The sequence below is a fragment of the Hemiscyllium ocellatum genome, chromosome 30 (assembly GCF_020745735.1).
Source record: "Hemiscyllium ocellatum isolate sHemOce1 chromosome 30, sHemOce1.pat.X.cur, whole genome shotgun sequence".
NCBI classification, from domain to species: domain Eukaryota; kingdom Metazoa; phylum Chordata; class Chondrichthyes; order Orectolobiformes; family Hemiscylliidae; genus Hemiscyllium; species Hemiscyllium ocellatum.
In genome coordinates this window covers 3,592,774-3,619,762 of record NC_083430.1, presented here as the reverse complement: position 1 = coordinate 3,619,762, position 26,989 = coordinate 3,592,774, and the positions used below count along the sequence as shown (strand labels likewise).

Genomic DNA, 26,989 nt, shown 5'->3' with positions numbered 1-26,989 from the left:
CCAAGGATGGACACATCATCAGGCAGTGGAAGCAGGAATTGAAATGGATGGCTACTGAAGGGTCAGGTGGTTGACACTCCATGAATGCTCTGCGAACCAGTCCCCTCGTTTGTGTTTGGTCTTCCCAATATACAGGAGGCTACATTAGGAGCATGGATGCAACAGATGAAGTTGAATGAAGTGCAGGTGAATCTCTGCTGGATCTGGAAGGATTGTTCCGGGCTTCGGACAGAGGTGTGAGGGAAGATGAAGGGGGCAGGTGTTACATCTCTTGTGGTTGCAGGAGGAGTTACCTGTTGTAGTCGAGAGGTTGGTGGTGGGTGTGGAGTTGATGAGGGAGTCACAGAACGAATTGTCCATGCATAAAGCAGACAGGGGTAGGGAAGGAAATATCTTTTTGGTGGTGGGGTCTTATTGTAGGTGGCAGAAATATTGGAGGATGATGCATTGGGGTTCAGAGGTTGGTGGGACGGTATGTGAGGACTAAGGCGATTCTATCCTTATTGTTTTTGGGGGAGGGTTTTTGAGGCTAGAAGTGCAGGAGATGATGGTGGGCATCTTTGATTACCAGGGACGGGAAACTATGGTCCCTAAAGTAGGAGGATTTCTGGGATGCAGACTGGAAACAGACTTTATGGTGCGACCGTTGATGAATGGTCAAAGAAATTTTTCAAAATGCTCAAAAGAAGTATATTCTGGTGAGTATATTCTGGTAAGAGGAGGGGTCATCTGCCATGGGTGTCTCAGGAAATAAGGCAGGCTATCAAAGTGAAAGAGAAGGCATATAAAGTAGCCAAAAACAGCAGGAATCTGGAAGATCGGGAAAACTTTTAAGGTCAACAGAAAGCCACAAAAAGAGCCATAAAGAAAAATAAGGTAGAGTATGAGAAAAAATTAGCATAGACTATAAAGACAGATAGCAAAAGTTTCTATAAATGTATAAAACAAAGATGATTGGCTAAAGTAAATGTTGATCCTATAGAGGATGAGAAGGTTCAGTTAATTGTGGGATATGATGAAATAGCTGAGGCATTGAACAGGTACTTTGCATTGGTCTTCACAGTGGAGGATACTAATGACATGCCAGTAATGTTGAAGAGATGAAGGTAGTTGAGGACCTGGAATCAATTATTATTACGCAAGAGCTAGTGTTGGGTAAGCTAATGGAGCTAAGGATAGATAAGCCTCCTGATGGAATGCATCCCAGGTTACTTAAAGAGGTGGTGGGAGAAATAGTAGCTGGACAGGCAGTAATTTTCCAACATTCACTGGTGTCTGGAGCAGTCCCAGCAGATTGAAAAATAGCAAATGTGACGCCACTGTTTAAAAAGGATAGTAGACAAAAGATGGGAAATTATAGACCAGTGAGCTTGACCTCTGTAATGGGGAAGGTGCTTAAGTCTATTATTAAGGAAGAAATAGCAGGGCATCTCGAAAGAAATTGTCTCATTGTATAGATGTAGCACAGGTTCATGACGAGCACGTCATGCTTCACAAATCTTTTGGAATTCTATGAAGACATTTCAAGCAAGGTGGACAATCGGGACCTAGATTTCCAAAAGGTCTTTGACAAGGTGCCGCACATGAGGCTGCTGCATAAGATAAGGATGCATGGTGTTCGGGGTAGGGTATTAGCGTGGATAGAGAATTGATTGACTGACATGAAGTAAAGAGTGGGGATAAATGAGTCCTATTCTGACTGGCAATCAGTGACTAGTGGTGTGCCTCAGGGATCGGTGTTGGGACCACAATTGTTTACAATTTATATAGATGATTTGGAGTTGGGGACCACATGTACAGTGTCAAAATTTGCCGGTGACACTAAGAGAAAAGGTGTGCAGAGGGCTGTGAAACTGCAGAGGAACATACATACATTGAGTGAGTGGACAAAGTTCTGGCAGATGGAATACAATGTTCATAATTGTGAAGTCATACATTTTAGTAGGAGTAACAGCAAAATACATTATTATTTGAATGGTAAAAAGTTGCAGCATGCTGATTTACACAGGGACCCTGGTGGCCTTGTGCATGAATCACAGAAGGTTGGTCTGCAGATATAACAAGTAAATGGAAATGGGAATAAATGTCCTTCACTGCTAAAGGGATTGAGTTTAAAAGCAAGGTGGTTATGTAGCAGTTGCACAGGGTGCTGGTGAGGCTAAACCTGGAACACTGTGTGCAGATTTGGTCTCATTAGTTAAGAAAGGATGTACTGGCACTGGAGGGGGTGCAGAGGAGGTTCACTAGGTCGATTCCAGAGTTGATGGGGTTGGCTTATGAGGACAGGCTGAGTAGACTGGGATTAGAAGATTATCTTATAGGTATATCTTCAGGTATTTTTTAGAAACATAAAATTATGAAGGGAATTGATAAAATAGAAATAGATATGATGTTCCACTGGTAGGTGAAACCAGGACAAAAGGGCATGGCGTCAAGACCATAAAAAGAAGCAAGTTTAGAACTGAACTTCTTCACCCAGAGGGTTGTTAACCCATGGATTTCCTTGCCCAGGGAAGTGGTAATTGCTTTTAAAGCTAAGGTAGATACTTTTTTGAAAAATAAAGGAATTAAGGGATATGGTGAAAACGTGGGTAAGTGGAGCTGAGTCAATGAAAAGATTAGCCACGATCATATTGAGTGGCAGAGCAGACTCCAAGGGCCGGACGACCTACTCCTGCTCCTAGTTCTTATGTTCTCGAGTGGAATGTCTCATCCTGGGGGCAGATGCAGCAGAGGTGTAGGAATTGGGAGTATGGGATAGCATTTTTAAAGGAGGGTGGGTGAGAAGAATTGTAGGAGAAAGTGAGGACTGCGGATGCTGAGGATCAGAGTCGAGAGTCTGGTGCTGGAAAACCACAGCAGATCAGGCAGCATCCGAGGAGCAGGAGAGACAGGAATTGTAGTCAAGGTAGTTGTGGGAGTTGGTGGGTTTGAAATGGATTTCGTTGTTAAGTCAGTTTCCAGAGACATTGACAGTGTGATCCAGGAAGGGGAGGGAAGCATCAGAAATGGTTCACGTGAATTTAAGGGCAGGGTGGAAGGTCAAACTCCTTGTGGGAGTATGAGGCAGCGCAGATGCAGTCGTCAATGTAATGGAGGAAGAGGTGAAGGATGGTGCCAGTGTAGTTGTAAAGATGGACTGTATCAGGAATCCTACGAAGAGGCAGGCGTAGCTTGGGCCCATGCAGGTGTCTCTGGCCACCCCTTTCGTTTATAGGAAGTGAGAAGAATTAAAGGAGAAATTGTTGAAGGTGAAGATCACTTCTGCCAGGTGAATGAGAGTATCAGTGGAGGAGGACTGACTGGGCCTGTTCTTCTCTCTCTTTGGGCTCTATCCTCACCTATTGTTTACTCCTTACCCTTCCCCCCCATACTATCTTCTGCATATACATTTACATTTTCCCAGCTATCATCAGTTCTGAGCGTCACCAGACCCAAAATGTTGACTCTATTTTCTCTGCATAGATGCTGCCGTACTTGCTGAGCTTTTCCAACAACTTCTGTTTTTGTTTCTGATTTACAGTATCCACATTGTTTTTTGTTTTTATTTGGTCTGAGATTGAGACTGGGACTTTAGACCAAGTTGTGATAATGAGACTGGGTGCCGGTTCAGCTCTAAAACCAGGTTAGGATTACATTAGGGAAAATTGAAAAGGATTATCAACTTCGAACACCCTTCTAGACTGGATGGTTCTTCCACATGATTTGACGTGACTTGCATTTCCTGCTTTTTGTTCAGATTTCTGGCATTCTCTGTCCCTGCTCAAACACCATGTGGAGATGCCAGCGTCGGACTGGGATGGACAAAATCAGAAGTCACATGATACCAGTTCTGTGATTTCAAATAAACCTGTTGGACTATAAACGGTGTCGTATGACCTCTGACTTTGTCTCTTCAAATAGGCAGATCCTCTCAAACAAGCACTGTATGAAATGGCGCAGGTTTAGCCAAAGCCTGCCTGCTGGTTATAATACATTGTATACATTAGCCAGCTCCACTGTCTGGAGAAACGTTACTTCAATAAAGTTCTGAAAAGCTAGGCAAACACACATCCAAAGTTACAAAGAGGTTAAGCAACATATAAAATGAATTTCGCTTTTCATTTCCTGTAAAATTCTGCGCATCTTCAGTCGTAGACACTGATTGGTGCAGAGACTTTCCTTTCGGGCTGAAAATGAAACTGGCAAGTTAGAAGTGCATTGGGGAACCCAGCAAGAGGTGCTCACGTCTCTGGCCAGGTGTGTGTGGATATTAATGTCCTGGGGTTACAGAATCTGAAAGTTAGTAAGTGTGGAATTTGCTGCACTGTTGTTTAGTGAGTTAAAAGTCACTCAACACCAGGATATAGACCATGAAGTTTATTTGGAAGCAGTACCAAACCTGTTGGACTAGAACGCGGTTTTGGGTAATTTTTAATTTTGTTCACCCCAGTCCAACACCGGTACGTCCACATCTTTGTTTCGTAAGTGTGGAAATTAATGTAACTAGTTAGTGAGTGTGGAAATTACTCAAAGTGGAGGTAGCGGAGTGTCACTGATGAGTGAACGAGGATTTGTGTGAGAAGACCATTGTGAACGGGATGAAATGTGCAGTTGTATCCCCGGAGTTTGTTTTGTGTTGTTTGTAACTAAGTTGGATGTGTGTTGAGCAGCCATTTAATGCAACGCTTTAGGTAGGGGTTGGCGGTTTGAGCAAGGACAGAGGATGTCAGAAATTTGAACGAAAAGCAGGAAACGAAAGTCACGTCACGAAATATTGAAGAACCGTCGAATCTAGAAGAGTAATAGAAACTGACGTCCTCCTCCTCAAACTTCCCTATCACGATCCGAACCTGATGCCAGAACCGGACCAGCTCCCGAATCGAATCCAGAGCGCACTGGTCCAATGTAGGGCACAGGGCAGGATTGGAAAGAATTAGGTTGGAAAGTGAGGATGTGAGATGTAATTATTGAGCAGGATTAATTGAAGGCGTAGAAGTTTCATTACTCAAACGTGATTAATTGTTAACGACATCTGAGTTCGAGTTGGCCTTCCTCAACCAGACCTCCCAAAGTCCGCGAAATGCTTGCATCTGAATGATTCACTAGTTCTGGATTTGCACTGTCTTGTGCAACTTTCTCTGCGATTAATTCTCGTGCCGTCATTTCGATTCCTCAGACCCAACTTTTGTTTCTTTGCCTCTTTTCAGTCCACCTTCTTTTGGTTCTCATGCCATTTAATCTCTTCTGTTTTGCATTCATCATTTTGTTTTGTTTTCCATTCCCAATTCCCCTTTTCCTGTCCCTCTGATGTTTTCAGTCTGATCAGAAAGACCATCTCTGAACTGTTGACTCCTTTTTTCTGTAGCCATGCTTGACCTGCAGAATATTGCAAATAATTTTGTGAAAAGTTCTAGTATTTGCAGTGTTTTGCCACTTTCCTCCCTCTCTCTTTTCCCCTTCATCTTGAAGTCTCTCTCTTGCTTAACCACAGCCCTGCTCCAATCACATTGTTGGAAAAATAGTTTCACAGAAATGTAACATGAGTAGTTGTCCTGATTTGGAGGTGCTGGTGTTTGACTGGTGTGTACAAAGTTAAAAATCACATAACAAGGTAATAGTCCAACAGGTTTATTTGGAAGCACTAGCTTTTGGAGTGCTGCTCCTTCAGCTGGTTGTGGAGTATAAGATCATAAGACACAGAATTTATTGCAAAAGTTTACAAGGTGATGCAACTGAAATTATATATTGAAAAAGATCTGGATTGTTTGTTAAGTCTCTCATCTTTTAGAATGATCATGTTGGTTTCAGTTCTTCCGTATGTAAATCCCAGCACTTTTTTTTGAAGTTACATTCTCAAGTGAACTTTAACAGTAGGTGCCATGTCATCTCAGATAATGCATTGAAGATGTGAGGTGCCCTGTGTGAGGCTGTCTGTGCCCCAATGTTCAGACTGATTCTGTTTTTAAAAACAGGGATTTAGAGAATCTTAATGGATTCATGCAGTTTTTGAGCAAAATAAAATATAATTCTGCAAGTACAAATTCACCCCACAGTCTTGTGTCTGTGGGTGGGGCGGGGGGGGTGTGGGGCGGGGAGGGCATGAGTGTCTGTGAGAGAGTATGTGTCTGTGTGTGAGTGTAAAGAGGTATAAATCTGTGAGAGGGTGCAAGTGTGGGTGTGTTTATGTAAGCATATGAGAGAGAGTCTGTGTGAGTGGGTCTGTAGGAGTGTGTGCGTGTGTGAGAGAGGGTGGGTGGGAGGAGAGAAAGAGAGAGAGCCTCTGCTTGGCCACTTTTCGTTGTTGCCTGTCCCGAAGTCTGCCTTGGAGGGCAGTCACCCGAAGGTCCGAGGCCAAATATCCTGGACGGCTGAAGTGTTCTCCGACTGGGAGAGAACACTCCTGTCTGTTGATTGGTGTGCAGTGTCCACTCAACCTTTGCTGTAGCCGCTGCTCAGTCTCACCTATATACCATGCCTGCAGCGTATGAGATAGATAATGTTGGCTGAGTCACATGAGTTTCTGCTGCATACATGGTGGGAGGTGTCCCCATGTGCAATGGTAGTACCTGTGTCAACATTCTGACACGCCTTGCAACATCTGCCGTGAGAGGGTTGTCTGGTGTTGTCCTGAAAGCGGGGCAGTTTGCTGCAAACAATGATCTGTTTGAGGTTTGCTGGTTGTTTAAAGGCAAGAAGTGGAGGGTCTTGGCGAAGGTCTTGGCAAGACGCTAATCCCCATTGATAATATGTTGCGGGCTGTGAAGAACATGGTGTAGTTTTTTGGTTCCTGGGAAGTAATGGACAACAAAGGGTACCCTGTCAGTTGCAGCCCATGTTTGTCTCCTGAGGAGGTCATTACAGTTTCTCAGTGTGACACGTCAGAACAAGCGGTCGATGAGTTGAGCATCGTACCCCGTTCTTATGAGGCCATCCTTGAGTACTTTCAAGAAACCTAATGACCACACACACACACACACATACACACACACAAGCACACTGACACACATAACTTTGTGGAGTGAATTTGTACTTGCAGAATTGCATTTTATTTTGCTCAAAAACTGCATGGAATGCATTAAGATTCTCTAAATCCCTTTTTTAGAAATAGAATCAGACTGAACATTAGTGCACAGATAGCCTCACACAGAGCACCTCATAACTTCAATGCATTATCTGAGACAACATGGCACCTATTGTTAAAGTTCATCTGAGAATGTAACTTTTAAAAAAAAGTTCTGGGATTTACTGAAACTGAAGAACTGAAACCAACATGATCATTCTAAAAGATGAGAGACTTAATGAACAATCCAGATCTTTTTCAACGTATAATTTCAGTTGCATCACACTGTAAATGTTTGCAATAAATTCTGTGTCTTATGATCTCATACTCCACAACCAGCTGATGAAGGAGCAGCATTCCGAAAGTGAGTGCTTCCAAATAAATCTGATGGACTATAACCTGGTGTTGTGTGATTTTTAACTTTGTACATACTTATAAGTATTAGTCCATTTCCTGTAGTGATATGTTTGTAATGACAGCACTCTACAAAATAACAGGTTTCTCAAGGATAGACTCTCCTTATAATCTAGAGGTTTTGAAATGGATTGGAGACCTGAGAAATGTTCAAGTCATAAAAAGCGGTTGGCATCTACAATCAGGATCACTTTATTTATGGTAATTCTAGAATCAACTTCACACTGAAAAATATCTTCGGCTATTAATAGAAATGCTTTATTTTCAGATCTGGTCTGTACAATGGAGTTAGAAGATTCAGAGGGAGCCATCAGCACTTCTTCAGGTACAGCGCATTGTGTCATAATGTTGAGCTTTTTATTCTTTTCATTCAGAAAATTGAGTTCTATGTTCATTCTTGAAAGACTACATCCCTAACTTTGCTGGGAGCTGAGCGTAGTCCCCGCTGGAGAGGCCAATGGAACTGAGATTGAAGTGTGGCATGGCTGATTTCTCATTACTTCCTGTGATAAAATAAAGTTCTCAGTCTATTAATGATTTTGTTATTTTAAAAGATACGGTTTATTTAAAGAAAATCAGTACGTTGTAATTCCTTCAATTAATCATCTGTGAAAGCAACATTTCACTCAAATACACAATCTTTTATGAAAGCAGACTTATTATATAACCACTGATAGTCAATCAAAGTGTTCAGTTGAAGACAGCAGCCCAATGTGAGAATGTTAGATAGTAATCAGCCATGCAGTGTACATCCTTTAATGGTAACTCCTCAGGCTCATCTCAACAGCTGGGGAAAAATAGCAATAACTGACTTTTTAAAAAAAATTCCAAGCATTTGAAGAAATTTGAAATCTTATGGCCTAGCTTTTTTCAAATTCTATTTCTGATTTTGATTGAACAAAAATAAGCACTTGCTGCAGGCCCTGAGTTTTCCAAACAATTTCTGTTTTTGTTTGATTTCCAGCATCCGCGGTTCTCTTTTATTTTTGCTTTTGAGAGGTGCCTGGTCGAACAGAAGTCCAAATACAAAGCATCTACTGGTTTCCCTCGAACCACTCTGTTTGGAACTTCCTCAAAGCTGTAATGAATTAGTCAGGCTCTATTATCGTTTTATGAAGCCATGCTGACTCTGCTTGATTACATTATGATTTTCAAGATATGCTGCTATTACTTACTCAAATGATTCCATCGTCTTCTCCACTTTAGGCTAATCAGCTTATAGTTATTTGCATGTTGTCTCTCTTCCTATCTTGGATAGGGATGGCACATGGACGGTTTTCCAGTCTTCTGGTTCTTGTTCAGAATCCATGTGTTTTTGAAAAACTACAACCAATACACCGCTATCTCTTTTAGGATCCTCTGATATAAAGGCCAGGAACCTACCTGCCATTAGCCCCATCAATCTATGTAATACAGCACCTTCAATGATGGTGACTATACTTAATTACTCCACATTAAAGACTGATGCAAAATATCTGTTTAACTCCTCTGTCATTTCTTTGTTTTCCAGAATCACCTTTCCAGATTCATTTTTTAAGGGGCTTATGCTCACTTTGTTCTCTGTCTCTCTCGTTACATATTTCATGAAATTCTTATTGTCAATCTTTACATTACTTACTACTTTGTCCTGAGTTTTTTTTTCTTTCAATCTGTTTAGTCCTCTTTTACAAGATTCGCTCACTTTTGAATATATCAAACAAACTGACCCCAACAGCTTTCTGTGGTCGAGTATTGCTGAGGTTCACAACTCTGAGTGAAGAAATTCTTCCTCATCTCAGTCCTGAATGGCTTACCCCCTTATTCCTAGACTGTGACCCCTAGCTCTCAACTTCCCCAAAATTAGGAACATTCTTCCTGCACCTAATCTGTCCAGTCTCATCAGGAATTAGTACTACACTCTGAGTAAAACAACTACCTCTGACATCTGTCCTATATCAATCACTCCTCAGTTTAAAGCTATGTCCTCTTGTGCTAGCCATCACCATCGGAGGAACAAGGCTCTCATTCTCCACCTTACCTAACCCTGTGATTATCTTAAATGTCTCAATTAAGTCAACTCTCAACCTTCTGCTGTCTAACAAAAACAGCCTCAAGTCCCTTTTCCTTTCCTCATAAGACGTTTGTTCCATACCAAGCAACACCCAGTAAATCTCCTCTGAACCGTTTCCAAAGCTTTCACATCCTTTCTATAATGCAGTACTCTGCATTCATTTTATTCCTTTCAAAATGAACTACCTTACACTTTTCTGCATTAAACTCCATTTGCCACTTCTCAGCCCAGCTCTGCAGCTTATTTATGTCCCTGTGCCACCTACAAAATTCTTTGGCACTATCCACAACTCTACCAACCTTAGTGTCATCTACAAATTTACTAACCCACCCTTCTACGCTCTCATCCAAATCATTTATAAAAATTACCAACTACCGTGGACCCAAAACAGATCCTTGTGGTACACTATTAGTAATTAAACTCCCGGTTGAACATTTTCCATCAACCACCACCCTCTATCTTCTTTGACTAGCTAATTTCTGATCCAAACCGCTAAATCACCCTCAATCCCATGCCTCCATATTTTGTGCAATAGTCTATCATGGGGATCCTTATCAAACACCTTACTGAAATCCATACACACCACATCAACTGCTTTACTCTCATTCACTTGTTTGGTCATCATCTCAAAGAGCTCAATAAGGTTTGTGAGGCATTACCTATCCTATAGTTGACTATCCCTAATCAACTTATTCCTTTCCAAATGAATATAAATCCTCTCTCTCATAACCTTTTCCAATCTTTACCCACAACTGAAGTAAGGCTCATCGTCTATAATTACCAGGGTTGTCTTGACTTCCCTTCTTGAACAAGGGAACAGCATTTGCTATCCTCCCGTCTTCTGGTACAATTCCTGTAGACAATGACAACATAAAGATCAAAGCCAAAGGCTTGACAGTCTCCTCCCTGGCTTCCCAGAGAATCCGGGGATAAATCCCATCCAGCCCAGGGGACTTATCTATTTTCACACTTTCCAGAACTGCTAACACCCCCTCCTTGTGAACCTCAGTCCCATCTAGTCTCTTAATGATACTGCCTGCAACAGTAGTAGACCTGCCAACTTTAAGGACATTTAAATGGTCATTGCAGAGACATATGGACAACAATTGAATAGTGTAGGTTAGATGGGTTTCGGATTGGTTTCACAGGTCGGTGCAACATTGAGGGCTGAAGGACATGTACTGCGCTGTAATGTTCTATGATTTTATATGTCTCAATGAGAGACCTCCTCTTTCTTCTAAATTTCAATGAGTCAAGCCCAGTCAATGTGCATATACCAATTCTGCCAACCCGGGAATCAGTCTGGTGAATCTTCCTCAGACTAGGAGTCCAAAACTGCACTTGACACTCAAGATGTGGCATCACCAAGGTCCTGTAGGACTGAAGCAGGACATCTCTACTCCTATTTATATATCGTCTCGCTTTGAAGGCCATTATGCCATTAGCTTTCCTCACTGCCTGCTGGACCTGCACACTAACCCTCAGTGACTGTTCTACCATGACACTCAGACTCATTACACTTCACCTTTTCCTTAACTGCCTTCTGCCTTCCTTGTTTTGTCACCTGTGTGAATAACCTCACATTCATCCACTTTATATTGTATTTGCCCACTCAGCCAGCCTGTCCAAATCATTCTGCAGCCTCTTAGCATCTTCCTCACAGCACAGACTGCCACCCAGCTTAGTATCATCTGCGAATTTGAAGATATTGCATTTAATTCCCTTGTCTAAATTGTTAATGTATATTGTGAACAACTAGGGTCACAGCACTGAACCTTGCTGTACCCCACTCGTCACTGCCTGCCACTCTCAAAAGAACCAATTTATTCCAAAACAGAGTGAAGATTTTGGACCCAGTATGGCTGTTCTTCAAAACCAGCCTGACTCCCATAGCCCTTAGAAAATGCAAGTGCCCTGTTTAGGGAAATGAATTTTTATTTCAGGTCACTTCTTGCCACAGAACCACTGGAGACTTGAATAACTCCACGGAGACTTGTATCCCGTCATCAAATCACACCTTATTTTCACATGGATAGTCCTCGACACTGATCCAGTTTTTATTATTTTATTAAACAATACAGTTTACAAACAATTAACATTAAAAACTGTGTACAGAGAAACAGAAATTTACAAGGGAGAGGAGTGGCAAAGCCAGACCCCAAACCCAACCATTCAACCGGTTTTCAGGGAAATGAGGACAAACCTCAAATCCCACTTTCAGTCATCACAGAAGCAGCTGTAACACATACCTACAAGACAGTCCAATTGGATAAGAAACAGTGCATAGAATACAGAACCCCCCCCTCCCCCAGCAACTATTACCATAAACAGTGCTCTTCAAAATGTAGAGTCCATTGCCTGGAACAGCGTCCTGTCCAGTATACAAAGTGCATTGTCAGAAATAGAGTCCACTCCAGTCTGCAGAGTTCATTGCCAGAAACAATCCACAACCGAGAGCAGAGGCAGCAAATGCACACCCCACAGTAACCACACCAGTGTTCAGTCTCCATAAAAGCCTGGCCCATCCAGAGAGAACCAGGTCCACTCTCGAACACATTGTGAAGGTGCAGTTAACTCACAGAAATTTGGTCCACTCCCGAAGGCAGAGACGACTCCTGAACTCCAGGATGCAGCTAATGCTCACCTCCCAGCACCCACTCAGGTGTTCAGTCTTTACAGAGGCCTAGTCCACCGACAAAAGGCCAGGCATACCCACAGGAACAGCTCATCTGAAAAGGTGCATTTTTTAATAGGGGCTCAGCCCAAACACCAAAAAAAAGGTGAAAAAACATACAAAAAAAAGAAAATCAGGGTGCAAGGGCTAAGCCCTGCCACAAAATCAGCACTGTCCTTTTCCCAAAGTAAAAGCAAAGTAACCAGCCAGTCAAACAGTTGTTCCCTAATGAGAACTGAGACTGTGTAGATCAGGCAATTTAAAAATCAGTCCTCAATAAAAAATTCAGCCAGTTCAGGAATCAGGTTTCCTAGAGGAGGTGTGGGGGTTGGTGGTGGTGTAGAATCCAGGGAAATAGACATCACTTTGAGAGTGGAACAGTTGGGAAAGGGAGCGAGTCAAACAGGGCAGGAAGGAACAAAGCAGAGAACAAGGTAGAACTGATAAATTAAACTGCATTTACTTCAATCAAGAGGCATAATGAGGAAGGCACATGAACTCAGGCACAGTAGAAACACGGGACTGGGATTTCATAGCAATTACAGAGATTTGGCTGATTTCTATCCTGGAATGTTAAGCTTAACGATCAAGGATACAAGTGCTTTCGGAAGGATAAAAAGGATGGCAGGAGAGGAGAGGGAGTGGCATTTTTGGAAAGGGATGGCATTATTGCTACTTAGGGAGGATAGTCCTGGGAATACATCCAGGGAATTTATTTGGATGGAACTGAAAAATAAGAAAGGAATGATCACCTTATTGGGATAGTATTATAGACCCCCTAGCGACCAGTGGGAAAATGAGAAACAAGTTTGTAAAGAGATTTCAGTATCTGTAAGAAAAATAGGGTGGTTATGGTAGGGAATTTTAACTTTCCAAACATAGACTGGGACTGCCATAGTGTTAAAGGTTTAGGTGGAGAGGAATTTGTTAAGTGTGTACAAGAAAATTCTCTGATTCAGTTTTTGGATGTACCTTCTAGAGAAGGTGCAAAACCTGACCTACACTTGGGAAATAAGGTAGGGCAGGTGACTGAGGTGTCAGTGGGGGAACATTTTGGGATCAGTGACCATAATTCTATTAGTTTCAAAATAGTGATGGAAAAGGATGGAGCAAATCTAAAAGTTGAAGTTCTAAATTGGAGAAAGGCTACTTTTGATGGTATTAGGCAAGAACTTTCAAAAGTTGATTGGGGGCAGATGTTTGTATGTAAAGGGATGGCTGGAAAATGAGAAGTCTTCAGAAATGAGGTAACGCGAGTCCAAAGGCAGTATATTCCTGTTAGGGTGAAAGGCAAGGCTGGTATTTATAGGAATGCTGGATGATGAGAGAAATCGAGGGTTTGGTTAAGGAAAAGAAGGAAGCAAATGTCAGGTTTAGACAGTAAAGATCGAATGAATACTTAGATGAGTATAAAGGCAGTAGGAGTACACAAAAGAGGGAAATCAGGAGAGCAAAAAGGGGACAGCTTTGGCAAATAGGGTTAAAGAGAATCCAAAGGGTTTTAATATATACATTAAGGACAAAAGGGTAACTAGTGAGAGAATAGCGCCCCTCACATATCAATAAGTTAGCTTTTGTGTGGAGGTACTGTACAGTATATGAAACGAATGCAGAGGAACCTTGATTATCCGAAGGAGAATTGTGAGCACTATTTCGTTTGGATAATTGATTATTCGGTTAATCGATTCAATGTCTTTCCTTTGGGACTCGGAGTTTTCTATTAAGTCTGCTGTCCGTTCAAGAGACTAGCAGCAGCACAGCAAATGAGCCCTGCCCCCGCCTGCCCCCGCCTGCCCCCAAACCCTGTCCAACACCGCACCCCCAACCGACGCCAACCCTGTCCAACACCACCCCCCCACCCCCCCCAAATCCTGTTCAACACAGTCCCCACCCCGCCCCCACCCCCACCCCCACCCTCACATGCCCCACCCCCTCTCCAGGGCAGCCGAACTGGACACCCACAACAAGACTGCTGCTACTACTGCTACTGCCTTTTGGGGGGGGGGAGTGAGCACACATACACAACTTTTTACTGCAACTTTTTAACAGGTTCCACCTCTGCCCTGTCAACAACAATGTTAGAGAGATTATCTGGGGAAGGAGGGGTCCAGGGTACACGCCTGTGTCGAACTCCAGGGAAAGTGTGGGAAGAGGGAGAGAGGGTGGCAGGTCAGTCATTTAGAGACGGTGCCTGTGTCCCATCAGTCCAGGACTGTTCTCGACTGTTTAATCACTGTAAACAAAATACGAAATCAGTGTTGGACACATGTCTTTGATGTAAAGTTTCTGTCAGGACTTGGCGATCTCCTTCCGGATAATCAGATTTTTGGATAATTGATATTTGGATAATCGAGGTTCCTCTGTATTTTGCATCAGTGTTTATTGTGGAGAAGGACTTGGAAGATATAGAATATGGGGACACAGGTGGTGCCATCTTGAAAAGTGTCCAGATTAGAGAAGAGGAGATTCTGGATGATTTGAAACAGATAAAAATGGATACATCCCAAAGACCTGATCAGGTGTACCGGCGAACTCTGTGGGAAGCAAGTGAAAGGATTGCTGGGCCCTTTGCTGAGATATTTGTATCATTGATAGTCACAGGTGAGGTGCTGGAAGACTGAAGATTGGCTAATGTGGTGCCACTAATTAAGAAAGGTGGTAAGGAAAAGCCAGTGAACTATAGGTGATGAGCCTGACATCTGTGGTGGGCACATTGTTGGAGGGAATCTTGAGGGACAGGATTTACAAAGAACAAATAAAATTACAGCACTGGAACAGGCCCTTCGGCTATCCAAGCCTGTAATGGAACAGATCCTCTATCTAAACCCGTCACCTATTTTCTAAGGGTCTGTGTCCCTCTGCTCCATGCCCATTCATGTATCCGTGTAGATACATCTTAACTGACGCTAATGTGTCCACCCCTACCACTTCCACTGGCAACGTGTTCCTGGCACCCGCCACATTCTGCACAAAGAACATTCCACACATATCTCCCTTAAACTTTTCCCCTCTCACCTTGAACTCGTGACCCCTAGTAATTGAGCCCCACCCCCCACTCTGGGAAAAAGCTTCTTGCTATCCACCTCTTATGATTTTGTAGACTTCAATCAAGTCCCCACTCAACCTCGGTCTTTCTACTGAAAATAATCCTAATCTACTCAATCTCTCTTCATAGCTAGCTTCCTCCATACCATGCAACATCCTAGTGAACCTCATCTGCACGGGTAAAAAATGAGATCTGCAGATGCTGGAGATCACAGCTGCAAATGTGTTGCTGGTCAAAGCACAGCAGGCCAGGCAGCATCTCAGGAATAAAGAATTCGACGTTTCGAGCATAAGCCCTTCATCAGGAATAAGAAGGGCTTATGCTCGAAACGTCGAATTCTTTATTCCTGAGATGCTGCCTGGCCTGCTGTGCTTTGACCAGCAACACATTTGCAACCTCATCTGCACCCTCTCCAAAGCATGCACATCCTTTTGGTAATGTGGCAGATGAGATATATCCAAGACTGCTGTGCACAGCAAGGGAGGGATTTGTCAGAGCTCTGACTTTAACTTTCTAACTTTCAAGTCCTCTGCACCTATTGAAGAATTGCCATAAGATTGAAGGACAGCTGTTTAAAGACAGATTCACCATGCTCTGCTTGAAGAAATTCCTGTTATCTCAGTTCAAAAGTGTCATCCCATCACTGTACGGCTGTGTCTTTTGGTGTTACTACTAATGGAAACATCTCCTCCATGTCCACGCTGTCCAGGCATCTCAGTATTCTATAATTTTGAATCAGATCTTCCCTCATCCATCTGAACTCCATTGTGTATAACCCAGACTCCTCAACTGCTCCTTATATGACAAGCTCTTCATCTCCAGCATTATTCTTGTAAACCTTCTCTGGACCTTGTCCAATGCCAGCAGTTCATTCTTTGGATACGAGATCCAAAACTGCTTACTATATTATAACTATGGTCTGACCAGAGTCTTATACAGTTTCAGCAGTACATCTCTGCTCTTGTATTCTAGCCTGATGAAGTGCTTGTGCCCGAAACGTCGAATTTCCTGTTCCTTGGATGCTGCCTGACCTGCTGCGCTTTTCCAACAACACATTTTCAGCTCTGATCTCCAGCATCTGCAGACCTCACTTTCTCCTTGTATTCTAGCCGTCTTGAAATGAATACCAACATGGTTTTGCTTTCCTAACCATCACTGAACCTGCATGTTAATCTGAAGAGAATCCTGAATTAGGATTCCCAAGTCCCTTATTACTTCATATTTCCAATGTTTTTTCCCTGTTTCAAAAATAGTAAATGCCTCTGTTCTTCCTTCCAAATTGCATTAGCTCACACTTTGTCACATTTTATTCCATCTGCCATTTTGCCCACTTGCCTACAAACACCTTCAGAACCTGGGATGTAACCTATTCAGTCCAAGTGATTTATTCACCCTCAGAACTTTCTGCTTCCCCAGTGCTTTCTCCTTAGTGATGACCTCGACACTCATCTCTGCCCCTGACTCTCGAAGTTCTGGTGTGCTGCTGGTGTTTTCCATTACAGCTGAATGCCTATTCAGTTCTTCTACCATTTCTTTATTACTATCTCTCTGGCCTCATTTTCTAGCATCTAATGTCCATTCTTGCATCTCATTTTTTGAGACATCTTAAAAAACAATCTTCAAATCTTATTACTCGCAAGCTTTCGATCGTTTTGTCTTCTCTCAACTTATTGCTTCTTAAATAATCCTTTGCTAGTTTTCAAAGGTTTCCAAATCCTCTGCCTTCCCACCAATATTCACTGTACTGTGTGCTTTTTCTTTTGTTTTTATGCTGTCCTTGACTTCCCTGGTCAGCCATGGAAGCCATGGTTGTCTTGTAATCCCCTTAACGTGTTTCTTCTTCATTTCAATGAATTTCTGCTGTGCTCCCAAACTAAACTCCAGAAACTCCTTCTGTTTTTGCTCCACTGTCTTCCTGGCTAAGCTCCGCTTCCAATCAACTCTGGTCAGCTCCTCCCTCATGTTTTTGTAGTTACCTTTACTCAACTGTAATAGCCTTGCACCTGATTCAACTGTCTCCATCTCAAACTGCAAGGTGACTTCTATTGTATTATGGTCTCTGCGAGTATTGGAGACCCCAGTGATTATTCTAATAGTGTCTTAATTACGTGCGTTTTTTAATCTCCTTATTTTATTTTCTTCCCTGATTACTGACACCCCATCCTGTCTATTGCTAGGAAACCTGTACAAACTCCCATCAGGGTCCTTTTTCTTTGCAATTCTTCATCTCTACTCACAGATTTTACACCTACCGACTCTATATTATTGTTTCTATTGCTTTCATATATTTTATTTAGTCAACCCCTCCTCATCTGCCTGTCTTTTCAACAGGATGTGTATCCTTAGATATTCAGTTCTCATCTCAATCACCTTGTACCACGTCTGGGACACCAAACATGGTACCTCCCAATTTCAACCTGCATTACAAGCTCATTACCTTATTCAGTGTATTTAAGTATAACACCCCAAGACCTGTGTTGACTGACCCCCTTCTCATAGTTGTCCCTTTGCCTGATGTGCCTGTCGTTAGATTCCTGACCCCTTCCATGTTCTGTCCTATTACTTATTCTGGAAACTTTAACCTCTGCTGTGTGGCCCCCTTTAATTGTTTTCCACACAACTGAACCCATCTCTCCACTATTTAGTTAAAGCCCTATGTACAGCCCTAGTTAAGCAATTCGCAAGGACCCTGGTCCCAACAAGATTCAAATAAAGCCCGTCCCATCAGAACAGGTCCTACCTGCTGCCAATGTCCCATCGATTTCAACCTGTTTCTTGCACACCAGTCTTTGAGCCTCACATGTTTACCTCTTTAATCTTATGGATATTGTGGCAATTCATTGGTGGCTCAAATAGTAATCCAGAGATCATTACCTTTTTGGTTCTGCTTTCTAATTTAGCTCCGAGCTATTCCCTCTTTCCTTTTTTTTTACCTATATTGCTGTTATCTATTTGGACCATGATTTGCAGCTTTCCCCTCCCACTCCAAATTCCTCTGCAGCCCAGATGAGATATCCTGAATGCAGACACTAGACAGACAACGTAGCCTTCAGGATTCTTAAACCTGGCCACAGAGTCATAGAGTCATACATAATGGAAACACGCCCTTCGTTCCAAGTCATTCATGCTAAATTTCCCAAACAAAACTCATACCATTTACCTACATTTGGCCCATATATCTCTAAACCTTTCCTATGCCTGTCCAAATGGTCTTTTAAATGTTGTAACTGTACCTATCTATGACTTCTTCTGGCAGTTCTTTCCACATGAGGGTTAGATAGGGTGGACAGTGAGAGCCTTTTTCCTTGGATGGTGAAGGCTAGCATGAGGAGACATAGCTTTAAATTGAGGGATGACAGATATAGGACAGATGTCAGAGGTTGTTTCTTCATTCAGAGAGTAATAGGGGTATGGAATGGATGCCCTGCCTGCAACAGTAGTAGATTCACCTGCTTTAAGTGCATTTAAGGGGCAGCACGGTGGCTCAGTGGTTAGCACTGCTGCCTCACAGCATCAGGGTCCTAGATTCGATTCCAGCCTCGGGCGACTGTCTGTGTGGAGTTTGCACATTCTCCCCATGTCTGCGTGGGCTTCCTCCGGGTGCTCCGGTTTCCTCCCACAATCCAAAGATGTGCAGTTCAGGTGAATTAGCCATGTTAAATTGCCCATAGTGTTAGGTGCATTAGTCAGAGGGAAAATGGATCTGGGTGGGTTACTCTTCAGAGGGTTGGTGTGGACTTGTTGGGCTGAAGGGCCTGTTTCCACACTGTAGGGAATCTAATCTAATCTAATATGATATAATCTGAAATGGTCATTGGATAGACATATGGATGAAAATGGAATAGTGTAGATTAGATGGGCTTCAGATTGGTTTCACAGGTTGGCGCAACATTGAGGGCTTAAGGGCTGGAATGTTCTAAAAAAATGTGAACCACCCTTGTGAAAATGTTGCCCCTCAGGTTCCTTTTAAATCTTTCTCCTCTCACCTTAAAAATATGCCTTCTAGTTTTGAACTCCCCTAACCTAGGGAAAAGACTTGTCTATTCACCTGATCTGTACCCCTCATGATTTTGTAAACTTCCTGTAAGGTCACCCTCAACCTCCTACCCTCGAGTGAAAAACATCCCAGCCTCTCTTTAAAACTGAAACCCTCCAGTTCTAGTAATATCCTTTGTAAATCTTTTCTGCTGACCCTTTCCAATTTAATAATATCATTCTGATAGCTGGACACCAGAACTGTACAGTACTCCAAACGTGGCGTCACCAATGTTCTGTATAACTGTAACGTGCGTCCCAATTCCTAAATGCAATGGCCTGACTTATGGCAGCAAGCATCCCAAATGCCTTCTGTCTGTTTGTGATGCAACTTTCAAACAACAATGTATCTGAACCTCTCTGATTAACAACACTGCCAAAGGTTCTACTATCCACAGTACAATCTGTCCTTGTTCATATTTAAAAAATGCAATCCATTTATCCAAATTAAAACCATTTGTCATTCCTCAGCCCATTGGCAGAATTGATCAAGATCCCTTTGTAATCTTAGATTTTTTTTTCATTGTCCAGTATACCACCAATAGTGGTGTCATCCACAAACTAACTAACTATGCTTTCTAAATTTTAAATCAAATTGTTTATATAAATGACAAACAACAGAGGACCCAGCACTGATCGCTGTGGAACACTGCTGCGCTCAGGCCTCCAATCCTTTTAGACAACCCTCCACTGCCACCTTCTCTCTCTGGCTATCATGCCAATTTTATGGCTATTTGGCAAGCTCTCCCTGAATCCCATGTGATCTAACTTCACTAACCAGGCTACCATGTGGAACCTTGTCAAAGGCTTTACGAAAGTTGATATAGATAACATCCTCTGCTCTGCCCGTATCTATTTCTTGATCTTTTCATCAAAAAAAAACTCAAATCAAGTTTGTGAGATAAGATTTCTCATGCACAAAGCCATGTTGACTATCCTTAATCAGTCCTTGCCTCTCCAAATGCATCTAAATCTTATCTTTCAAAATCCCATCCAACAACACCATTGATGTCTATCATTCCCAGGCTTCTCCTTGCAGCCTTTCTTAAATAAAGCACAACATGAACCATCCTGAAGTCCTCCAGCACTTTACCTGTGGCTGATGATACTTTGCTAGGGGACTGGCAATTTCTTCCCTAGTTTTCCACAACATCTTCAGATACACCTGATCAGGCCTCAGAGATTTGTCCACCTTTATGTTTTTTAAGATGTCCAGCACATCCTTTTCTGTAATATGGACTATTTCAAGACATAAATATTTATTTTTCCAAGTTCCTTAGTTTCCTTGTCTTTCTCCACAGTAAATCCTGATGCAAAATATTCATTAAGTATCACTCCATTCTTATGTGGTTCCATACATTGGTGATTTTGTTGATCTTTAAGGGACCCTATTCTCTTTTGCTCTTAATGTACTTAAAGAACAAAGTACAAAGAAAATTACAGCATAGGAACAGGCCTTTCTCCAAGCCTGTGTCGAACTAGATCCTCTATCTAAACCTGTCGCCTATTTTCTAAGGGTCTGTATCCTTGTGCTCCCTGCCTATTCATGTCTCTGTCTAGATATGTCTTAAATGGCGCTATCATGCCCGCCTCGATCACCTCCGCTGACAATGAGTTCCAAGCCACCACCATTCCCTGCGTAAAGAACCTTCCACGCATATCTCCCTTAAACGTTTCCCCTCTCACCTTGAACTTGTGACCCTAGTAATTGAGACCCCACTCTGGGAAAAAGCTTCTTGCTATCCACCTGTCCATACCACTCATGATTTTGTAGACCTCAATCAGATTGCCCCTCAACCTCCATCTTTCTAATGAAAATAATCCTAATCTACACAATCTCTCTTCATAGCTAGTGCCCTCCATACCAGGCGACATCCTGCTGAACCTCCTTTGCACCCTCTCCAAAACATCCACATCCTTTTGGTAATGTGACGACCAGAACTGTACGCAGTATTCCAAATGTGGCTGAACCAAAGTCCTATACAACTAGAACATACATAGAACATAGAACAATACAGCACAGAACAGGCCCTTCGGCCTACAATATTGTGCCGAACATTTATCCTAGATTAAACACCTATCCATGGACCGATCCAATTTCCACTTAAAGGTCACCAATGATTCTGACTCTGCCATTCCCACAGGCAGCGCATACCATGCCCTCACCACTCTCTGGGTAAAGAACCTACCCCTGACATCCCCCCTATACCTTCCACCCTTCACCTTAAATTTATGTCCCCTTATAACACACTGTTGTACCTGGGGAAAAAGTCTCTGACTGTCTACTCTATCTATTCCCCGATCATCTTATAAACCTCTATCAAGTCACCCCCCATCCTTCGCCGTTCCAATGAGAAAAGGCCTAGCACTCTCAACCTATCCTCATACGACCTATTCTCCATTCCAGGCAGCATCCTGGTAAATCTCCTCTGCACCTTCTCCAAAGCTTCCACATCTTTCCTAAAGTGAGGCGACCATAACTGCACACAGTACTCCAAATGTGGCCTTACCAAGGTCCTGTACAGCTGCAACATCACCTCACGACTCTTGAATTCAATCCCTCTGCTAATGAACACTAATACACCATGGGCCTTCTTACAAGCTCTATCCACCTGAGTGGCAACTTTCAAAGAGCTATGAACATAGACCCCAAGATCCCTCTGCTCCTCCACCTTACTAAAAACCCTACCGTTAACCCTGTATTCCACATTCTTATTTGTCTTTCCAAAATGGACAACCTCACACTTGACAGGGTTGAATTCCATCTGCCACTCCTCAGCCCAGCTCTGCATCATATCTAAGTCCCTTTGCAGCTGACAACAGCCCTCCTCACTATCCACAACTCCACCAATCTTCGTATCGTCTGCAAATTTACTGACCCACCCTTTGACTCCCTCTTCCACGTCATTAATAAAAATTACAAACAGCAGAGGACCCAGAACTGATCCTTGCAGAACTCCACTTGTAACTGGGCTCCAGGCTGAATATTTACCATCAACCACCACTCTCTGACTTTGACCGGTTAGCCAGTTCTCTATCCAACTGGCCAAATTTCCCACTATCCCATGCCTCCTGACTTTCCACATAAGCCTACCATGGTGACCCTTATCAAATGCCTTACTAAAATCCATGTACCTTCATCCACATGCTTGGTCACCTCCTCAAAGAATTCAATAAGACTTGTAAAGCAAGACCTACCCCTCACAAATCCGTGCTGGCTGTCCCTAATCAAGCAGTGTCTTTCCAGATACTCATAAATCCTATCTCTCAGTACCTTTTCCATTACTTTGCCTACCACCGAAGTAAGACTAACTGGCCTGTAATTCCTGGGGTTATCCCTATTCACTTTCTTGAACAGGGGCACAACATTTGCCACTCTCCAGTCCCCTGGTACCACCCTCATTGACAGTGAAGACGAAAAGATCATTGCCAACGGCTCTGCAATTTCCTCTCTTGCTTCCCACATAATCCTAGGATATATCCCGTCAGGCCCAGGGGATTTGTCTATCCTCAAGATTTTCAAAATGCTCAACACATCTTCCTTCCTAACAAGTATCTCCTCCAGCTTACCAGTCCGTTTCATACTCTCCTCTTCAACAATACGGTCCCTCTCATTTGTAAATACTGAAGAAAAGTACTCATTCAAGACCTCTCCTATCTCTTCCGACTCAATACACAGTCTCCCACTACTGTCCTTGATCGGACCTACCCTCGTTCTCGTCATTCTCATGTTTCTCACATACGCATAAAAGGCCTTGGGGTTAACCTTGATCCTACCCGCCAAAGAGTTTTCATGCCCTCTCTTAGCTTCCTAATCCCTTTCTTCAGCTACCTACTGGCTATCCTGTATCCCTCCAATACTCTGACTGAATCTTGTTTCCTCAACCCTATGTAAGTCTCCTTCTTCCTCTTTACTAGACATTCAACCTCCCTCGTCAACCAAGGTTCCCTCATACAACCATCTCTTTCCTGCCTGACAGGTACATACATATCAAGGACACGTCGTATCTGTTCCTTGAAAAAGTTCCACATTTCCTCCACATCCTTCCCTGACAGCCTATGCTCCCAACTTATGCTCCTCAGATCCTTTCTTGTATTTACCCTTCCCCCAATTGTAAAACCTACCCTGTTGCACGCATCTATCTCTCTCCAATACCAAGGTGAAAGTCACAGAATTGTGGTCACCATCACCAAAATGCTCACAAAATGCATCATTAACAAGCCCATCACTTATCCCGGTTCGTTACCGAGTACCAAATCCAATATGGCTTTCCCTCTGGTCGGACAATCTACATACTGAGTTAGAAAAGCTTCCTGGACATACTGCTCAAACACCACCCCATCCAATCTACTTGATCTAAAGAGCTTCCAATCAATATTTGGGAAGTTGAAATCGCCCATGACGACTACCCTGTGGCTTCTGCACCTTTCCAAAATCTGTTTCCCAATCTGTTTCTCCACATCTCTGCTACTATTGGGGGGCCTATAGTAAACATCCAACAAGGTGACTGCTCCTTTCCTATTTCTGACTTCAGCCCATACTACCTCCAAAGGCAGATCCCCCTTGAACTGCCTTTCTAGAGCCATTATACCATTTCTAATTAGCAACGCCACACCCCCTCCTTTTTTACCACCCTCCCTAATCTTACTGAAACATCTGTAACCAGGAACCTCCAACAACCATTCCTGTCCCTCATCTATCCACGTTTCCGTGATGGCCACAACATCGTAGTCCCAGGTACCGATCCACGCCTTAAGTTCACCCACCTTATTTCTGATACTCCTTGCGTTGAAGTATACACACTTGAACCCATCTCTGTGTCCACAGGTATTCCCTGTCAGTGCTACCTTCTCCACAGCCTCCCTACATTCTTGGACATCCTTAAAAACAGCTAACCTACTTGCTTGACTACAAGTCCGATCCCATCCCCCTGCCAAATTAGTTTAAACCCCCCCGAAGAGTGCTAGCAAACCTACCTCCCAGGCACCGGCAACAACCCAGAGATGACTCTTTTAGCTTCCAGCCTAACTCCCTGAGCTCCTGAATGACCTCCCTACCCCTCTTCCTACCTATGTCAAAGGTGTCAATGTGCACCACGACTTCTGGCTGCACACCCTCCCCCATTAAGAAGTCTGAAGACACGGTCCGAGACGTCTCAGACCCTGGCACCCGGGAGGCAACAAACCATCCGAGAGTCTCGTCTATGTCCACAGAACTGCCTGTCTGTCCCTCTAACTATAGTCTCCTATAACTAGCGCTCTCCTCCTCTCCCCCTTTCCCTTCTGAGCCTCAGAGCCGGACCTTGTGCCAGAGACCCGGTCACTGCAGCTTCCCCCTGCTAGGCCGTCCCCCCCAACTGTATCCAAAGCGGTATACTTATTGTTGAGGGAAACGACCACAGGGGATCCCTGCACTGCCTGCTTCCTTCGCTTCCCACCTCTAACTGTTACCCAGCTACCTCTGTTCTCTAACTGTAACATGACCTGCCAACTCTTACACTCAATACCCTGACCAATGAAAGAAAGCACACAGTATGCCTTCTTGACCATTCTATCAACCTGCATTGTCACTTTCAGGGTAAAATGGATCTGAACATCAAGATCTCTCTGTAGATCAATGTTCCCCAGGTCTTACCCATTTGCTGTAAAGTTTACTCTTGAATTGGATCTTTGAAAATGCATCACCTCATGTTTTCCCACATTAAACTCCATCTACCATTTCTCTGCCCATGTCTCCAATCTATCTATACTTCTGCATTCTCTGGCAATCCCCTTCACTATCTGTGACTCCACCAATCTTAGTGTCATCTGCAAACTTGCTAATCAGACCATCTATACCTTGCTTCAGATCATTTATGTAAAATTTTAGATTTTTTTTGGATTATCCTTGGCTGTTGATCTAAATAAGGACAAATTTAAGGGCATTTAAATGGTCATTGAATGGGCATATGGACAAGAATGGAATAGTGTAGGTTCAATAGGCTTCAGATTGGTTCGGCTCTGGCCCGAAACGTCGAATTTCCTGTTCCTTGGATGCTGCCTAACCTGCTGTGCTTTAACCAGCAACACATGTTCTCTGTGGTCCAGATTTTTGATGTAAAATTGTAGAAATTTTTTAGGATTACTTGGCCCTCTTGATTTCTCTCTTAATCCTGTCTCTCCTCCCCTTATACTCTTCAAGAGATTCAGTCAATCCCAGTGGCCTATGCCTGCCACATTCTTATCCTTGACCAGAGTCTCAATTTCTTTATTCATCCATTGTTCCCTATTCCTACCAGCCTTATCCTTCAGTCCAGGTAAAAACAATGACTGCAGATGCTGGAAACCAGAGTCAAGATTAGAGTGGTGCTGGAAAAGCACAGCAGTTTAGGCAGCATCCAAGGAACAGGAAAATCGATGTTTCAGGCAAACGCCCTTCAGGAATACAGGCAGAGTGCCTGAAGGGTGGAGAGATAAATGAGAGGAGGGTGGGAGTGGGGAGAAAGTAGCATAGAGTACAATAGGTGAGTGGGGGAGGGGATGAAGGTGATAAGTCAGGGGGAAGGGTGGAGTGGATAGGTTGAAAAGAAGATAGGCAGATAGGACAAGTCATGGGGACAGTGCTGAACTGGAATTTTTGAACTGGGGTGAGGTGGGGGAAGGGAAAATGAGGAAACAGTTGAAGTCTACCTTGATGCCCTGGGGTTGAAGTGTTCTGAGGCGGAAGATGAGGCGTTCTTCCTCCAGGCGTCTGGTGGTGAAGGAGTGGCGGTGAAGGAAGCCCAGGACCTCCATGTCCTCAGCAGAATGGGAAGGGGAGTTGAAATGTTGGGCCACAGGGCAGTGTGGTTGATTGGTGCGGGTGTCCTGGAGATGTTCCCTAAAGCGCTCTGCTTGGAGACGTCCAGTCTCCCCAATGTAGAGGAGACTGCATCGGGAGCGATGGATACAATAAATGATATTGGTGGATGTGCAGGTAAAACTTTGATGGGTGGGGAAGGCTCCTTTAGGGCCTTGGATGGAGGTGAGGGAGGAGGTGTGGGCGCAGGTTTTGCAATTCCTGCGGTGGCAGGGGAAGATGCCAGGATGGGAGGGTGGGTTGTAGGGGGTTGTGGACCTGACCAGGTAGTCACGGAGGGAACTTTGTGGAAGGCGGAAAGGAGTGGGGTTTGTTTGGAGGTGGCGGAAATGTCGGCAGATAATTTGGCTTATGCAAAGGTTGGTAGGGTGGAAAGTGAGCACCAGGGGCGTTCTGTCCTTATTATGGTTGGAAGGATAGGATCTGAGAGCGGTGCAGGATGTGGACGAGATGCGTTGGAGGCCATCTTTAACTGCGTGGGAAGTGAAATGGCGGTCTCTAAAGAAAGAGGCCATCTGGTGCGTTCTGTGGTGGAACTGGTCCTCCTGGGAGCAGGTATGGCAGAGGAATTGGGAATACGGGATGGCATTTTTGCAGGAGGTAGGCTGGGAAGATGTGTGATCCAGGTAGCTGTGGGAGTTGGTGGGTTTGTAACAAATGTCGGTGTCAAGTCGGTCGGTATTAATGGAGATGGAGAGGTCCAGGAAGGGGAGGGAGGTATCAGAGGTGGTCCAGGTAAATTTAAGGTCAAGGTGGAATGTGTTGGTGAAGTTGATGAATTGTTCAACCTCCTCGCGGGAGCACGAGGTGGCGCCAATGCAGTCATCAATGTAGCGGAGGAAGAGGTGGGGAGTGGTGCCGGTGTAATTACAGAAGATGGACTGTTCTAC

General features: G+C 43.6%; 1 protein-coding gene across 1 annotated transcript in view; it reads left to right on the top strand.

Annotated features, from left to right (window-relative positions):
• Positions 1 to 4,208: 4,208 nt before the first annotated feature.
• The window catches only part of LOC132829988 (nuclear GTPase SLIP-GC-like), a 151,219-nt gene continuing 128,438 nt past the window's right edge, over positions 4,209 to 26,989 (top strand). The window contains exons 1-2 of the mRNA XM_060847440.1: positions 4,209 to 4,285; positions 7,725 to 7,781. Of these exons, the coding sequence (XP_060703423.1) occupies positions 7,739 to 7,781 (43 nt within the window). The 5' untranslated portion in view covers positions 4,209 to 4,285; positions 7,725 to 7,738. The remainder of the gene's footprint in view (positions 4,286 to 7,724; positions 7,782 to 26,989) is intronic.